Raw genomic sequence first — 18,690 nt, 5'->3', positions numbered from 1 at the left:
GCCAAAAACAACAAACATCCGTTAAGTTGAAAACACATGTATGAATTCGGTTAGGGTTTATTGCTATAAACATCACAAACCAGGTCAGTTTTCAAAATTTTAATTTTTCACTATGCAATAAAATTGTTTTCAAACTGGATTTTTTCGAACATTTATAGCATTGGTCGAAGCTTGGAGAAGCCTTTGTATATCAAAAGAGCAACTGAACATTGGGCATGTAAGTCTATGACTAAGATATGGTGGCAACTTCTAACTTATGGATGAGTAAAGTGAATGTGGATGGTTCGGTGTCAATGACTAGACCGAGGGCGGCTATAGGTGGAGTGATGAGAGGGCTGAATAGAGGATGGATGGGGGGTTTTGAAATGATGACAAGTATGTCTGATATCTTTTAGGTTGAATCTCGGGCAATGCTTGAAGGATTAAAGCTAGCTTGAGCATAGGGCTGTTAGGTGGAGCTAGAGAGTGATAATGCTTTGCTAATTGACGTTATACAGAATGGGTTAGCAGCAGGCAACAATTGTAGCAAAATTAGGCTAATACAGGACTAATGTTCTAAATAATGGGACATGAAACTTCAACATATTTTTAGGGATAGTAACAAGGTAGCAGGTCGCATCACCAAAGAGGCTAGAGGTGGAATGGAACAATTGATTATTCATGTGGATCCACCAACATATATGAGAGATTTATTAGTGGAAGATGTCCAACGTGCTAGCGTACAATGGTTGATGGAGAATAATATTGTTATACTTTTATCCCATGGCTAAACTCTTATTTATTTACCCAAAAAAAAGAATAATTCAACTTTCACTTGGGGTACCAAAAAGTTTATACATGCCTTCTATTTATAAGGCCTCAATCATCATTGGTTACAAAACTATAATAAAGATAATTAAGGTACCTTATAAATTTTTAGGGGTTAAAAGAGTTATAAAAAATGAATTCTTAAGGGTTATGAGAGTTATATAAACATCCATTTTACAAAAAAAAACTATAAATTTAATTAAAAATTCAAGCCAACAATTTCAGTATAGGTCTTGAAAAGCTTGTCAAGTCCAATGAGCCTGATTTTGTCTTTTTAGTTGAAACACTGATTCATTCTAATAAATTGGAAGAATTGCATGTGGCTCTTCAATTTGACACTAGTTTTTCTATTGATCAGATTGGTAGATGTGATGGGTTGGCATTTTTATGAAATTTTCAGGCTCAAGTTTCTGTATGGGGTTACTTCAATAACCATATTGACTTACTTATTAAGGTTGTCAGTTCTGTAAAATGGAGGCTTACGTGGTTTTATGGAGCTAGTTTGGATTTGCTGTGAGCTTGGACTTCTTTACATAATTTGCCATGAGTATGTATAGAGGATTTCAACAATTTTCTCTCAATTGATGATAAATGGGGAGGCATTGATTACCCTTTTGCATGGTTGGAGAACTTCTGTGCTGTATTTCGATTTATAACCTCCTTGAAGTCCCATTGATCAGTTATAACTACAAATAGGAAAAGGGTCGAGGCACGAGGTCATGCTTGTTGGAGAGGTTTGATCGCGCATTTGTTAATACTGAGTAGGCCCAACTATTCCCGTAATACAATTTGTACAATTAGGTCTGTGGTTCATTGGATCATTACTTTATTAAGCTACTAGTTTCCTTGTCGATTCCCCAATGCAAGAAATGACAATTTCGGTATGAGAATTAGTGGCTTATGGTGGAGGTATTTATGGATGTTATTAAAGAAAACTGGTCGAGTATAGGTTCCTTGTGTTTTCTTTATTAGTTGGTCGGTTGTGCTTATAGATTGATGACGTGGTAGGGGATATTGGGGTCAAACTATGCTGACCGAATAAAGAAAGCAAAGGATAAGGTGGAGTCGTTAAGGAGGCAGCCTGATTTAGATCGTTCTTTACTGGATGGCGGATACTTAGTCTGACTTGAATGTTTTACTCATACAAGAGGTCGTGTACTAAAATTAGAGGTCGAAGGTGTTTTGGTTACACCATGTGGAGACTAACTCTAAGTTTTTCCATGCCTAAACGTCGAAGTAGAGACGAAATAATCATATCTTGGTGCTTACAGATGTGCAAGGCCGACAGTGTAGTAATGAGTCGGCTATGTGTGAGATTGTTTTTTAGTATTTTGAGGATTTATTTTCCAATAAAAATGAGTTGTCGTTTGATGCTTTTTCAGGTCTCTAACCTATTATTACATATGCTACTAATGAGGCGCTTTTGGCTTATTCCCAAATAACTGTATTTTATAATGTCGTTTCTTCGATGCAACCATAGAAAACATTCACTACACCAAAACAGGCTTTTAGTGGCATTTTTAGCGGCGTTTGGACAAAAAACGCCACTAAAAATCGAGCATTAGCGGCGCTTTTATAAAAACGCCGCTAAAGATAGAGAATTAGCGGTGCTTAACAGAAAATGCCGCTAAAAATTAACATTAGCGGCATTTTCCAAAAATCGCCGCAAAAAGCCTAAGCCATACGACACCGTTTTCTGAGTTTTTGGGGCCCTTAGCGGCGTTTTTTAAGAAGCGCCGCTAATGCTCTAGCCTTTAGCGGCGTTTTTGAGTAAGCGCCGCTAAAAGCCAGAGCATTAGCGGCGCTTCTTAAAAAACGCCGCTAATGCTCTATCCTTTAGCGACGTTTTTGAAGAAGTGCCGGTAATGCTCTGGCCTTTAGCGGCATTTTTTAAGAAGCGCCGCTAATGCTAAGATCTTTGCGGCGTTTTTGAAAAAGTGCCGCTAATATATTTTTTATTATAAGTTGAAAAATTGATATTTCGTTGTATTCATTATATAATAGTCAAATTTACATTTAAATGATAACAAATAATATTGTTTAATACAAAATGTTTTTATTAAAGAGAAGTCCTACCTACTAACTATTTATTATTTTTTTCAATCATATAGTTTATTTAAACTACTTTACTAGAAAAATATATTAAATTATGACTAAAATAAAATATCATAAAACTTAAATTGATAGTTCGATTAAATAAATCAAATAAAGTAAATATAAAACACCAAATATGGTGTTTATGGATTTAAGGTTTATGGAGTTAAGGGTTAGAGGTATAGGGGTTAGGTTTAGATTAATTAGTGTGTTTTAATTATATATTAAATAATGTTTAGGGTTAGGAAATCTGGACTGGGTTGGGGTTTAGGGATTAGGGATTTAGTGTCAGGTTAGGATTTAAGGTTTAGGGGTTAGGGCTAGAGGTTTAGAGGTTTAGGAGAGCTAAGGATATATAGGGTTTCATGGGTGAGTTAGGGTTTTGGGTTTAGATTAATTTTTTTATTTATATTTTAAATATGTTTTTAAATTTCATATATAATTGAAAATGATAAGATAACAAATATTTTAAAATATTTAATTAATTATCATTATAGTTTAGGGTTTATATGGCTTAAGGTATATGGTTAATTTAAGATTGAAGGCCAGTTTAGGAGTTACTATTTTAAGGTTTGGGGATTATATATGGATTTAGGGATTATGGTTTAAGGTTTAGGGATTAGGAGTTAGGGGGTTTAGGGGTTAAGAGCTAGGGATTTAGGGTTTCAAGGGTTGGGTTAAGGTTTAGACTAATTAGTTTTTTTATTTATATATTAAATATGTTCTTATATAATTGTAAAAGATATAATAATAAGTTTAATATATTGAAATTATGAGTATAGTTTATATTATTTAATAGATATATAATAGATAGACTTTATATATGTATATTGAATGGTTAATTTAAGATTTAAGGTTTACTTTAGATTTGTTAAATGATACAATTTTATACAATTAATTAATGCTTTTATATTTAAAAATATTTAATCTAAACCATTTGATATATTTAATATGGATAGATAGGTAATTATTTAAATTGGATAGGACCAAATTATAAGAAAAAATAAAATACAAAAATAAAAATGGAATAAAAAATAATTCTTTATGTAATTATTTAATTTGGATAGGACCAAATTATAAGAAAAAATAAAATACAAAAAAATGAAATAAAAATTTTTCTAATTCTTTTAAATATTACTTAAAATTATAATAATTCTTTATGTAAAATTTATATGAAAGATACAATAATTGAATATAAAAAAATATGCGAGCTTTAGCGGCGTTTTCAGCAAAAAACGCCACTACTATGTATTAAAATTTCCTAAAACGGTGCCGTTTGGGTAGAAAAATTTAAATTTTTTAGTGGCGTTTTCAGCAAAAACGCCGCAAAAGGTAGACATTACCGGCGTTTTCACAAAAACGCCGCAAATATGTATTGCAATTTTTCAATAGGGTCAGTTTAGGTAGTGGCATTTTTTCTTTAAAACGCCACAAATGTGGAAGAAAATAAAAGATAATTAAAAGAGAAAAATAAAAATAAAATTTAAACACTAAAAATGTTAATTTTATCTAATTTATTATAAATATTACTTAAAGGAAACTAATAAATAAGTTAAAAAAATTAATATATAACATTTGACAATTTAGGAGAGGACCAAATTAATAAATAGAATTAAATTAAAATAAAAAAATAAAAACACTAAAATTTATAATTTTATCTAAAATTTATAAATATTAGTTAAAACACTAAAATTTATAATTTTTACTACTATATATTATAAATATTACTTAACAAAACTATGGAATACCTAAACGGCGCCGTTTCAATATAAAATTTGATTTCGTAGTGGCGTTTCCACTAAAAACGCCGCAATAAACGAGACATTAGTGGCGTTTGGAATAAAAACGCCACAAAAATTCTTAATTTTATAGACAAAACGACGTAGCTTTAGTCTGCGATTTTAATGGCTTTAGCGGCGCTAGGGAAAAACGCCACTAAATGTGCGCATTAGCGGCGCGTTTATAAAAACGCCGCAAGGTTGGGCTGTTGTTTAAACAAAACGTCACCGTTTTTGTGGGCATTAGTGGCGCTACTGTAGAAACGCCGCAAATTTTCAATTATTTCTGCTTCCAAATCCCTAAGCAGCCCGTGCCCTCTTCCTCTTCCCTTTTTTTTCCCAATCCACCTCCACCGATCCACCTCCGGTCCTCCACACGGCTCCGCCCAATTCCAGAATCAGAGGTTAGCTTAGAGCAGTGCTTCTACTGTTCTACGTATTCTACCTTTGAATTTCAAAGGTATGTTAACTTTTATTCCTTTCCTTACACTGTATTTCTTCCTCCTTACACTGATCCATCAATTTTCTTCATCTCATCTTCCAATCTTTGAAGATAATCCGTAATCTAGGATAACCTTTGAAACCCATTTTTAATCTTCGAAACTTCTTTCAGAAACTCAGATATAGTTTTCGGTACATAAACCAAACTCAAATCCTAGCTTTGAGGACCAAATCCAAACTCAAATCGTCGATAACCAAACTCCTTTCTTCTGCTCTACCATGCGTTTCATTTATTTATTTTTTTAATTTTATTTTCAGGGTTTGGACATACATGGCCGAATCTATATAAACCAACAAGGGATTAACGCACAGGTACTTTGTCAGTCGCCCCTTGCATTTTTTATTAATTAATAATTGAATAAATAGTTACGTTCCATTATTCAAGGCGATTTGAGCATTGTGATTACTGTCATATTCTACCACTCCATAATTTGGTGATGAATCGACATTGTTTTTCTGCTCATTTGATTTTTCATGCTCGACTAAACAAAAGGGTGTTTTTTATCCCTTTTTTTTGCTAACGAAAATGAAATATTAGGTTGCAAATGCTAGTGCTTGCTTCATTTTTGACCGTGTACAGTTATTTTCAAATTTAAACTACAAAAATTTTAGTAATTGAAAATGCATATAGTTCTCATATGCTTTTCCATGTATGTACAGACATATTTTTCCTATCTTCATTCAGCACTCTCTTGGTGCTTAGTTCCTTCCAGCATATTGATTAATTGTAGAAGATAGTATAGTTTGGTCTTTTTTGTTCTCTTCTTTCCCTCCCATTCCTCCTTTCATTTTAAAGTACTCAAGTCGTATGTTGTTTGGAAAAGTAAGGGCAGAGTATTTCTTGAATGCAAGTAAATGATTGATATTGATGGCAGTGCTAGAAAGTTGCATAGCTTGGTTTGCAGTGCATAATGCCTATCAGATTCCTTGGAGTAGTTCATTTTTTGCCACTAATAATTTCTTCTATACCCCTTCATTTTGCAGTATAGTGGGCCTTCAAAACATTCTTTTGCATATGTTGAATGGCTAAAAGAAGATGACAGATTTTTAGATATACTAGTTCAGACATCTCCAGCGTTTAACGGGCATGCCTTTCCTAAACTGAAGCTGCGATATAAGCCTTCACTTGTACAAGTAAGCAATATGTTTATGTGTCTGCATGTCTGTCCTTGCATATTTGTTTAATTGTATCCAAATTTGATTTATTCCTACATAAATAACTTGCATAATACACCACTTACGTAACTTAAATAACTTAAATTTATCAATCATATAACTTAAACAACTTACGTAATAATACATAACTTATATAACTTAAATTTATCAATCATATCATAACTTACATACATAAATATTAATCATATCACAACTTACATAACCAACATATATAATGACTTACATAATAACCTAAATAGTAACTTACATAATAATACATAACCAGATCAAATTAAATAAGTTACATAATACACAAAATCAAAAACTTACATAACTTACATAAGACATAAATTACATAACCTACTTAATACATAACTTACATAACTTAGATAATACATAACTTACATAATTTACTTAATACATAACTTACATAACTTACATAAATATCCCTTATGTGGTGGAACTCAAATAAGTTAAATACACTTATAAGTTACCGTGATATTTACTATACCTTAACTTAAATAATAACTTACATACCTTAATTACACTTATTCCTAAATCTTAAACCCGTGCAATTTATTGTCAATGTCAGACATACATAATTAAGAAATGGATCACTCTTGGATGAATTTGTCAAGGGTAAGCGACGGTTATCGAAATGGAGTACAAACTTTTCTAAATTTTGCATTTCAATATGCAAGCCAAGAGAACATGATTCTTTGCCCGTGTAAGAAGTGTGTGAACATAAACTGGCATTATCGTGAAGTTGTATACGAGCATCTAATTGTTGATGGTTTTGTTCGGGGTTATAAACAATGGTTTTTTCATGGAGAATGCCCGCCTAGTACTTCCTCCTCAAGGATGGATGTATCTTATGATGGTAATGCTTACCATCAGTCTGTTAGAGGGGATGACATGGAAGGGATGTTGCGGGATGCATTTAATATGCACAATCATGGTTTGCAGTCGTTCCCAGCCGACTTTGTGGCATCTGATGATTGTAATCTCGGTGGAAATGCTTTTGCCGAACAGGGAAGAAGTGTACCTCATGAAGAGCCGAATGGAGAAGCGGCGAAGTTCTACGCGCTACTTAATGAGATGAACTCAGAACTATATGAGGGATCAAAATTTTCAAAAATGTCTTTCTGCATTCGTCTTTTCCAGTTAAAATGTTTGGGAGGGTGGACCGGGAACTCATTGACAATGCTGTTAGAGTTTTTGAGAGAAATGTTTCCGTTTGCAAAAATCCCTCAGTCATGCAAAGATATGAAGAAAATGATAAAAGACTTAGGTCTTGGGTACAACAAAATCCATAGTTGCCCGAATGATTGCATGTTGTACTGGGGCGATCGGAGAAACCAACAGTGCTGTCATGTATGCGGCGAATCCCGTTGGATAAATAGAAACACAGAAGATGGGAACGACGATGAAAATGATGAACAGCCAAGAAAGAAGTCGGTCAATATTTTGCGGTATTTTCCGCTGATACCAAGGCTTCAAAGGCTTTTCATGTCGTCGAAGACAGCGGAGTCAATGACGTGGTACCATGAAGGACGAACCGATGATGGACTATTAAGGCATCCGGCAGATTCTTTAGCTTGGAAATTTATTGTCAACGAACCGATGATGGACTATTAAGGCATCCGGCAGATTCTTTAGCTTGGAAATCATTTGATAATAAATTTCCAAGCTTTGCAAGTGATCCCAAGAGTGTGAGGCTTGGCCTAGCATCTGATGGATTTAATCCTTACAAGATCATGAGTACTGCATACAGTACTTGGCCAGTAGTGCTTGTTCCTTACAATCTGCCTCCGTGGATTTGCATGAAGCAATCTTCCCTTATCTTATCTATGATTATCCCTGGAGAGAAAGGGCCCGGAAATGATATCGACATTTATTTACAGCCACTTATTGAAGAGTTAAAACAATTATGGGCTGGTGTCGAGACATACGATGTGCTGAGAAAGAAGAACTTTAATTTACGTGCAGCTTTGATGTGGACCATTAATGACTTCCCCGCATATGCCAATTTATCCGGTTGGAGTACCAAGGGTCGTTATGCGTGCCCTTGTTGTGCTGCACAAACATGTTCGCAATGGTTATACAATGGGAAGAAGTTCTCTTACATGGGGCATCGTCGGTGATTACCGGAAAATCATAGATTTAGATCTCAGAGTTCGACATTTGACGGTACTGAAGAGTTCAGAGAAGCTCCTTCGCAGACAAGTGGATCTGAAATCTTGTTAATGTTGGAAGATATGAATTTCAGTTATGGGAAGATGAATCAACCGGCAAACACGCAAAGAAATAAAAGATCAAATGATGAAGCTGATGATAACTCCGATGAAGAGGATGATCTTAATGAGGCGGACTTGTGGAAAAAAAGAAGTATTTTTTTTTGAGTTGCCTTATTGGGAGCACCACCTTTTACGACACAATCTTGATGTTATGCACATTGAGAAAAATGTTTGCGAGAACATTGTCTGTACAATTTTGAATGTAGACGGAAAATCAAAAGACAATCTTCAGAGTCGACTTGATTTAGTTCAGATGGGAATTCGACCTGATCTTCATCCGCATCCACTTCCGAATGGTAAATATCGGTTGCCACCTTCTATTTTCTCAATGTCGAAGACAGAGAAAGAAGTGTTCTGCATGGTGTTGAAAGATATAAAGGTTCCAGATGCGTATGCATCTAATATATCTCGATGTGTTAGTGTTAAAGATCGAAGACTATATTCGCTAAAATCACATGACTATCACATCTTAATGCAAGATTTACTGCCAGTTGCTCTACGATGTTGTATTTCGAAGAAGGTGACGTCTTGTATAATTGAACTATCCAATATAATGAAAGTCATTTATGGCAAAGTTTTGGATGTTCAAGAACTTCAGAAGGTACAGGATCGAGCCGCTTTAACTTTATGCAACATGGAGAAAATCTTCCCACCTTCTTTCTTCACTATTATGGTTCACTTGATAATCCATCTCCCGCATGAAGCAATTCTTGGCGGACCCGTTTTCTATCGATGGATGTATCCCATAGAAAGGTGTTAATTACAATTTTTAAAATTTTCCTCCATTCACTTATATGCCTTTAGTTACAACTTTTGATAATGTTGTATACCGTGTTTAGGTTCCTATCCAAATTAAAGTCTTATTGCCACAACAAGCGTTATCCAGAAGGATCGATTGCTGAAGGCTACTTGGCAGAGGAATGTATGACCTTCTGTTCAAGATATTTGGAAGATATTGAAACAAGGTTGAACAGACCAAATAGAAATGTTGGACTCACGGATCATAACTTTGCCGAGACTTATTTGTTCCAAAGTTTTGGAGAACCAATCGATAAAGTTGAAATTGCAGAATTAGATGATTTATCGTGGGTTCAAGCACATCGATATGTTCTGTTTCACCACGAATCAATCGAACCTTTACGCAAGTAAGTTCTGGAAATTTGATAAATATTCATCATTTAAAAATTGTTTATAGTCTAACAAAGTGAACATATTTTTAACATAGTGAGTACAAACAAATATTGAGATCACGTTCGCGCTCCCGAAGAACACAACATCGAGATATCAATAAGTTGTTTACAGAATCTTTTCATGAATGGTTAAGCCAAACGGTATGTAATTGGAGCTTTCACCGACAAATAATAACATTTACTCAAAACATTTTTAATTACTCAGTTTACTTTCCATTCAATAGGTTTGGAGTGGGAAGAACGTCACCGACGAAGTTAAATGGCTTTCCCAAGGTCCAAATCGGGTGGTTAAAAGATATAGTGCGTTCCTCATAAACAGATTCAGATTTCATACAAAATATCGCGAGAGATTGAGGAGAACACAAAATTGTGGAATAGTGGTTAATTCCTCAATTACAAGTTATGCTAGTGCTAGGGACAATAATCCTGTGGAGGGAAATGTGGAATATTTTGGACTTCTTACTGACATAATTGAGTTGGATTACTACGGCAAATGGAAAGTTGTCTTATTTCGAGGTGATTGAGCCGATGTTAATACTGCACGTGGAATCAAGCAAGATCAATTTGGTTTCACAATGGTAAACTTTGCTCGATTGATTCACACAGGACAGCAATTGATTGATGAGCCATATGTATTTTCTTCTCAAGTCAAACAAGTTTTTTACTCAAAAGACCCAACTGATGAGGGTTGGTACGTTGTACTCCGTAACATCCCTAGAGACTTGTTTGACATGGGCAGTGGAAGTAGAGATGACATTGACGACAGAACACAAACTTTTCCATTTCCAGAACAGAACTTAAACGAAAACATCCCTAGTACTAGTACACAATTTCAATGGGTCCGTCAGGATACGGATGAAGAGATTTACGAATTATAATGTAGTAAGCTTTTACGATTATCTAATTACATCTACGAATGATGACATTTCAACTATTTTATATGTGATATTATTGTTGTAATTGTATACTAAGTTTTCAACTAATTTATTTGTATTGCAGATAAAATGCCTAGAAGAAAAGTGCGATCGCACCGTATTGTTCAAGGTACTCCAAACTCGGCGGAAACAAACAGCACTGAACAACAGACTGCTATTGGATCTTCGAATGTTCCGGTTACACCTGAGGAACCTATAGAAGTTCAAAGTAATTTAACATTTAATTTACATGTGTGTTGACTTCTTGTTTGTTTTTTTTTTAAATTTCGTATATTATAATACTTTTATTTTTCAGATGAAACTGGTCGGACGCGGAGAGGTCGCGGACGTACGGTACTGAGCGATTTATACGACCTAGATCCAGTCGAGCGTGTCCAAGTATCCAGTAATAGCTTCGGTCAGCCTGTTGGATCAGAAGCTCGCCTTTTAGCAGGATACATGGGCATTCTAGCACGGAATGCAAATATGCTACCCATTAACTTCGAGTCATGGCATAAAGTGCCCGAGAGTAACAAGAACCAAGCTCTGGATAACATTAAGGTAACAAAACGTGTATGTCATTTATAATACTTGGGTTTAAGTTTCGTTTACATTTACTTTCTTAAGTTGTGTTTTTTGTAGGCGAGATTTGCTCTAGAGGTCTCCGATGCTTATGTAAAGAAGGCATTGGGAAAAAGATGGAGAGACCATAAGAGCACTTTAAAGAAAGACTATTTTAAGACGAAAACAACACTCGAGGAGAGATTACAAAATGTCCCGCCGGGAATGCTGAGGTACCAGTGGGAAGAGGTCGTTAGATTTTGGACTTCGAAGAAAGGAGAGGTATGTGTAACTTATAAAATTTTATAATTACTTTGGTGTATAGTATTTCCTAATTAACGTACTAATAATTTCATAATGTAGGATCGTGAAGAAGTTGGAAAAAAAAGTAGGCAGCAACAAAAATTCATTCATACAGCTGGGTCGAAAAGTTTTGTGTGTGTAGCTCATGCAGAGGTATTTTCAATTTTTTAATATTGGCAGATATTTATTACTTACTTACATTAATATTTTTACTATTGTATTGTAGGAATTGTCGTCCGGTCAAAAAGTTGGACGCCTTCAACTTTTTGACATTACACATAGGAAGAAAGATGGAAACCCTATAACTCTTGAAGTTGCAGAAATTATGGTACGTTTGCTTAATTAATACAATTTAAATTGTTTTAATAATTTATAGTGTTTATTTTCTAATGATTTATTTCATTTATTGTAATGAAAATATTGTTAAGTTATGTTGCATTGGGTTTTTTAATATATATTGCGTTCCTAACTATAGGATTTATTTTTTAGGAAAAATTAAAGGATAAAAAGGCGGCGTACGAAGCGATTGCTTCCAGTGATAGTTCTGTTCATATTGACGACATTGATAACCGGATTATCACTGAAGTTTTGGGTCCTGAAAGATATGGTCGGGTTCGATTTTAAGGATCTTCTGTTAACCCATCCCAATATTTTGGATCTAGCTCGCAACAATATATGCCTTCGGGGAGTCGAGCCGAAGCTGAAGTTCAGAGGTTAAGAGACCAGATGGCTCAGATGCAAGCGACAACAATTGAGCAAATTACACAACTTAAAGCGGAGGCAACATCGAGAGAAGCTGAGGTTCAAAAAAGATATGAAGAACTCCAGCTACAACTGAAAGCAGATGCAGCAGCGAGAGAAGCTGAGGTTCAACGAAAGTATGAAGAACTCCAGCAGCAGCTTAAAGCAGATGCGGCAGTAAGAGAAGCGGAGGCGGCAGCTAGAGAAGTACAGGCTGCAGCGAGGGAAGCAGAGCAGCGTCAGAAGTTCGATGAACTCCAGTAGCAGCTTCAGAGCATGATGAAGATGTTTCAGCAGTCGCAACAGTCGCCATCTTAGACTATCGTGTAAATGTACTTCGATTTTGACTTTTAATTACCATTTTAACTTTTAACATTTTTGTAAGAATAATACGAAATTTATTTTATTTATTGATATTTATTATTTGTTTAATATATAGATTTATTACTTTTGGCTGGTTTAGATATGATTTCTTTTGATTTGTTTTTACAGGAGGGCTGAAAATATAAAAAATTTTATTTTACAAATCTGCCAAATTTAGTGGCGTTTTTGGGGAAAGCGCCGCTAAAGATTAGGTTCTTTAGTGGCGTTTTGTGGTCGAAGCGCCGCTATAGATCAGGGTCTATTGCGGCGTTTTAGGGGAAAGCGCCACTAAAGATTAGGTTCTTTAGTGGCGTTTGTGGTCAAAGCGTCGCTATAGATCAGGGTCTATTCCGGCGTTTGAGAAAAAATGCCGCTAAAGACCCTGATCTATAGCGGCGCTTCCACTAAAGCGCCGGTAAAGGTCTTAGTCTTCAGCGGCGTTTGTGCTAGAAGCGCCGCTATAGACCAACACCTTTAGCAGCGTTTATTTCTAAAAACGCCGCTAAAGTTAGCGGCGCATTCATTAGCGGCGTCTGTTGCGGCGCTTTTCAAAGCGCCGCTAAAAGTATCTGCGGCGCTAAAAAGCGCCGCTAAAGGCCTAAAAAAGCGCCGCTAAAAGCCTGTTTTGGTGTAGTGATTAAGCCCTAATCCTATGAATCCGGCCTTTTACCAGCGATGTTAGTCAGTTGTAGGGGAGGACATCTTTTATCAATGTGATACTTGGCTAAATAACTTTGAGTTTCTTCTTTGAATGAGGCTCTTATTGTTTGTGTCGAAGTTAAATAACCCGAGCTGTATGAAGGATTTGTGTCCAATTTCTCTTTGCAATGTCCTCTACAAAATTATTTTGAAGGTCATGGCTAATCAGTTAAAGTGGTAATTGCCACACATTATTTCGCCTTCTCAATTTGTGTTTGTCCCAAAACGGCTAATTACTGATAATATCTTGGATGCATTTGGAACTATTCACCATATAAGGCATAAGGGTCGAGGTAAGAAATGGGAATTGGTTTTGAAATTAGACATTAGTAACGCATATGACCAAGTTGATTGGGGCTATCTCTGATTTGTATTGGTGAAAATGGGGTTTGATGTGAAGTGGGTAAACTAGATGCTATTAGGTAGGTTTGATTGTTCCTAAACGTGGCCTTTGACAAGGGGACCCCTATCCCTGTATTTATTTTTTACACAGGTCTTAGTTTTTTGTTACGATAGGCGAAGGAAAGTGGACAACGGCACGACATTTTTGTTTGTCATGACGGGCCATCTGTTTCGCGTTTGTTGTTTCCTAATGATAGTTTTTTGAAAAAAACAATGGTGCAAGCACTTCTAGTATATTGTATGAGTGTATTTATGACGCTCTCCAAAAAATGATGAACTGCTTTTGGTGGGGTTCGAGTGATGGTCATCATAGAAAGATTCACTAGGCCTCGTGAGATAATCTTTGTGTGTCCAAAAAGTATGGAGGAATGAGGTTTTGTAATCTAAACTATTTTAACTTGGCGAAACCAGTTTATATGGATGCTCTCGAAGGTAATAACCCTTATCTTGTATGGAAGAGTATTGTTGCCACTAAACAATTACTGATTGATGGATCCCATCGGGTTTTGGTAATAGGGTTACGATTGAAGCCTTTTAAAGGCCCTTTCCTTTACGATGATAATAATTTCTACATTTACTCTATCCCTTTGTTGGGAAAGAAGATATGAAAGTAAAGGCTTTTTTTAGCATTGATGGTTGTGTTGTATCTGATGTCGTAAGTGTAGTATTTTCGTCCATGTACATTTGTATTTTTCGAATAAATTGATTTAATAAAAATATTCATTAATTATATTAATAGGCTTTGTATATTGTTCTCAATATTTTTGCATGCAAAGCAAAATAGAAGTAAATATTGGCTCAATGGTTATCTAATGCGATATTACATGGTCGGATCATAATGCGAAAAGACAACTTGTATTAGTTTATAATTAATAGGCAAAAAGTTGAAATTTAATTATAAATTATTTGAACCCTAATTATATATGTTCAATTAGTCCCTCTGCTAGCTCGTTGAAAGCATAAATTAATTGCATGTAGAACCAAATGAACATAAATTACTGGAAATGATGAATTTAGATAAATTGGTCACATTCACAAATAAATGCGTTTTCTCACTAAGTGTAGAAATGACTTGAGAATTAATTTAAGATTTTTAAATCAATATTTAATTATTTGTAATTAAATAATTTGAATTTTGAAAATAGAATTAAATTAATTAGTCCTTATGAATGCATGCATTAACTATGAAAATTAAATATATTTCCTCATAGATTTTTTTACGATAAAACCGTCATGGTTAATCGTCATGACTTTAACGGGATTAGAATTAAGTTGAGAAAATTATTTAATTGAGAAACTAATTTAGTTAATTTGATTAATTAAATTAATTAAATAAAATAATATTTATTTTGTGAAATAAAAAATAAATATTGGGTTGGATTAAATTATAAAGTATTTGGCCAAAAGTTTAGGAAGCACATATAATTTAACCCAATACAGGAGAGACCCAAAACCTCTCATATATGAGAGGGGCAGCAACCCTAGTGTTATTATCTAGGGTGTGCCGACCCCTCTCTCCTTGATAGACTAGGAGAGTATTTTCTATTAAATAAATATTATTTGTGTTATTCTTATTCCACTAGGATTCTTCTATTTCTCCTTATAAATAAATATTATTTACTACCTTTTAAGGGCTTTCATAGACTGGTGAAAGTGCATCTTATAGGACGCGTTTTGCCCTGTCCCCATGCCACGTCACCTGAAAATATCTCATACAGGTTACGTTTTTTGCCTTCTTTTTTGAAAATCGACTTATTTTTCTATTTTTTAATTAAAATGACCTAAATCCCTAATTTTGTTTTAAGTTTGACATATATCCCTAATTTCCCCACGTATGTTTGGCTTCTTAGTTTTACAAGATTTTTTAAAATCCAATAAATAATTTTGGAAAAGTGTTTTAATTAAATCAGGATTTAATAATTTTAAAAACAATATAAAACAATATTAAATTTTAAAAAATTAATATATTATGATGTATAAAAAAATGTAAAATAAATAGATTCACATTGACAATATATAATTCATCATCTATGTATTGTGGATTAATAAAATGATAACAGGACGTTAAAAATTAACTGACTTATAGGTAAAATATAAATGTTATAATTATTGTATTTGTGTTTTAAAATTTTAATCAAATATCGATTGGATCGAGAATCGATTAAGATATCGATTTGAAAAGTAGTTTTAAATAAATTAGATTATAAATTGAATAATTTTAAAAAAAAAAATTTAATTGAAAACCATAAAACTTTAAATCCTATTGAAAAGATATTGATTTTATGAAACAAAAGAGTGATAAATGCCATGTGCTCAAGTCTTCCCTTCCCTTGAACCTTTATTTCGGCCGTACAATTCCTACCAAAAAAATCTTATGTTATTTCATTTTAGAGGTGCATGCAGAAAGGTAACGGACGTATTTACCAGAAAATGAGTGCATGACGTGGCGCAAAGCTAACCATAGAATACATCGAATCTCAACTCTCAACTGCAATTTCAGCACAAAACTCGAAATCTATCTCTTAATATCCATAACCCAATCTCCACCGTCTATTTTCCAAATCCAACGGTCACTTCCTTCTCATATCCCCAACCATATCCACCCTTTTACTACAAAAACAATAACACTCCTACTGAACACTTCATTTCCTCAGTTCTGACATTTCTCAAAAATGAGCTCCATTGCTTTCAAGCCCTTCCACGGCCTCCGCCGTAGCTCCGCCGTCCCCACCCCTACTTCCACTACCACCACCCTTTACAAACCTGCTGTCAAATTCCATGTCTCAGCCGCCAAAACTTCTCCAAAACTAAGCAACCGCAACCTCAGGGTAGCCATCATAGGGGGTGGTCCGGCAGGAGGCTCAGCCGCCGAAACTCTCGCGAAGGCTGGCATAGAAACGTTCCTAATCGAACGAAAACTGGACAACTGCAAACCTTGCGGCGGAGCCATCCCGCTTTGCATGGTGGGTGAATTTGACTTGCCGTTGGATATCATCGACCGGCGAGTCACCAAAATGAAGATGATTTCGCCCTCCAACATTGCCGTCGACATCGGGCAAACGTTGAAACCGCATGAATACATTGGGATGGTGAGAAGGGAAGTGCTGGACGCTTACTTGAGAGACAGAGCTAAGGAGAACGGAGCTAACGTTATAAATGGGCTGTTCTTAAAGATGGATATGCCTAAACATTGGGATGAACCCTATGTTTTGCATTACACCGAGTATGATGGGAAGAAAGGAGCTATGGGAGCCAAAGCCACTTTGGAAGTCGATGCTGTGATTGGAGCTGATGGCGCTAACTCTCGTGTTGCTAAAGCCATTAATGCTGGCGATTATGATTACGCCATTGCATTTCAGGTACATGCATATATAATCTAAATTGTTCTGAGACAGATTTCAATTTTCTACGAATATTTTTACCCATTTTCAAGTTATTTGTTGTTGATTTGCTTATTTTTCCCGAGAATCCATGTATGAATAAGTAGAAATTAGGATCATAATCGAACACCCTTTCACATATAAGTTGGGGATTTAAACTTGAAATCTAACAGTAGCAAAGGCTTCTCTTTACCATTGGGATGCTTAAGTATGCTTATTATGGTAGTACTATTATTTGATGTTTGTTGGTTGAGTGTTGGTAAAGAGCTCAATGTCCCTTTAAACAAGATCTCAGGTTCTTATTCAATGCATGGTTTAGCTCAAAATCTTTCATTGTGGGGCTCATCCTTTTTGTGGAAGTGTTTCTTTTCCACTAAATTTATAGAAAGACACTAGTTTATAGAGTTAAATATATGCACTAAATTTATAGAAAGGAAGTAATCTATAGGGTTAACCGGTTAAGCGAAGAACACTAATTGGTCCTTTTTGTTTGGATATAAAAGACTGAGATCACAATCTGAAAGTAGGGGAAGGGGCTGCAGATGCTAGAGATTCTAATTTTAGTATCAAACCCATGATTGTGCGCACCAACTAAGCTTTGCCTTCGACAGGAAAGCATGTTCTCCACTTTATATCTTCGGTTTGGTTATTCATGAAATCGCATTGTGATTGCAGGAGAGAATCAAAATCCCTGATGACAAAATGGTTTACTACGAGAATCTTGCTGAAATGTACGTAGGAGATGATGTTTCACCGGATTTCTATGGTTGGGTTTTCCCCAAATGCGATCATGTTGCAGTTGGAACCGGGACAGTGACTCACAAGAATGATATCAAGAAGTTCCAGCTAGCCACGAGAAACAGAGCAAAGGACAAGATCCTTGGAGGTAAAATTATACGAGTTGAGGCACACCCAATCCCCGAGCATCCCCGTCCACGCAGGTTATCCGGGAGGGTAGCCTTAGTTGGGGATGCAGCTGGATATGTGACGAAATGCTCGGGTGAAGGTATCTACTTTGCAGCTAAGAGCGGGAGAATGTGTGCAGAGGCGATTGTTGAGGGGTCACAGAATGGGAAGAAGATGGTGGATGAAGGGGACTTGAGGAAGTACTTGGAGAAGTGGGACAAGAAATACTGGCCAACCTACAAGGTATTAGATGTATTGCAGAAGGTCTTCTACAGATCGAACCCTGCAAGGGAAGCTTTCGTGGAGATGTGCGCGGATGAGTATGTGCAGAAGATGACATTTGACAGTTACTTGTACAAGACAGTGGCACCCGGAAATCCACTGGAGGATCTCAAGTTGGCAGTGAATACCATTGGGAGCTTGGTGAGAGCCAATGCACTGAGGAAGGAAATGGAAAAGTTAAACGTATGAGTTTTTTATAATTGGTCTTCCATTTCTGTTAAGTTAAACCTTAAAAGAATGATGTTCAATCCTTGCTGCTTGTATTTAGAAGATCTAATTGCACTTTAATGCAATTCGTTATCACATAATTATGGTCA

General features: G+C 35.4%; 2 protein-coding genes across 6 annotated transcripts; both read left to right on the top strand.

Annotated features, from left to right (window-relative positions):
- Positions 1 to 4,782: 4,782 nt before the first annotated feature.
- LOC107950845 (uncharacterized) lies at positions 4,783 to 12,773 on the top strand. Of its 5 annotated transcripts, none has more exons than XM_041090079.1 (8): positions 4,788 to 5,083; positions 5,439 to 5,492; positions 6,165 to 6,314; positions 10,822 to 10,965; positions 11,053 to 11,297; positions 11,379 to 11,579; positions 11,661 to 11,928; positions 12,090 to 12,773. In XM_041090079.1, exons 4-7 carry the CDS (start codon positions 10,827 to 10,829, stop codon positions 11,769 to 11,771), a joined length of 696 nt encoding a protein of 231 aa, XP_040946013.1. In that variant the 5' UTR covers positions 4,788 to 5,083; positions 5,439 to 5,492; positions 6,165 to 6,314; positions 10,822 to 10,826; the 3' UTR covers positions 11,772 to 11,928; positions 12,090 to 12,773. The 5 variants fall into 5 exon arrangements, with proteins under 5 accessions (XP_040946010.1, XP_040946013.1, XP_040946011.1 ...); XM_041090077.1 differs by having other exon boundaries at positions 4,788 to 5,139; XM_041090080.1 differs by lacking the exons at positions 4,788 to 5,083; positions 5,439 to 5,492; positions 6,165 to 6,314 and adding an exon at positions 10,047 to 10,704.
- Positions 12,774 to 16,081: 3,308 nt separating this feature from the next.
- On the top strand, positions 16,082 to 18,690 carry LOC107949818 (geranylgeranyl diphosphate reductase, chloroplastic). The gene is made up of 2 exons (XM_016884585.2): positions 16,082 to 17,164; positions 17,861 to 18,690. The coding sequence occupies exons 1-2, from the start codon at positions 16,478 to 16,480 to the stop codon at positions 18,560 to 18,562; spliced, it is 1,389 nt and encodes a 462-aa protein (XP_016740074.1). The 5' UTR covers positions 16,082 to 16,477; the 3' UTR covers positions 18,563 to 18,690.

This window comes from Gossypium hirsutum, chromosome D03, assembly GCF_007990345.1.
Source record: "Gossypium hirsutum isolate 1008001.06 chromosome D03, Gossypium_hirsutum_v2.1, whole genome shotgun sequence".
NCBI classification, from domain to species: domain Eukaryota; kingdom Viridiplantae; phylum Streptophyta; class Magnoliopsida; order Malvales; family Malvaceae; genus Gossypium; species Gossypium hirsutum.
Note: the sequence above shows the minus strand (reverse complement) of the source record. Positions and strands in the feature narration are given on the sequence as shown.

Bases quoted from the DNA above. Each gene is read 5' to 3' on its own strand.
- LOC107950845 (XM_041090076.1), top strand. From the start codon at position 6,945: ATGGATCACTCTTGGATGAATTTGTCAAGGGTAAGCGACGGTTATCGA.
- LOC107949818 (XM_016884585.2), top strand. From the start codon at position 16,478: ATGAGCTCCATTGCTTTCAAGCCCTTCCACGGCCTCCGCCGTAGCTCC. The intron at 17,165-17,860 runs GTACATGCATAT...TTGTGATTGCAG, and splicing joins ATTACGCCATTGCATTTCAG to GAGAGAATCAAAATCCCTGA.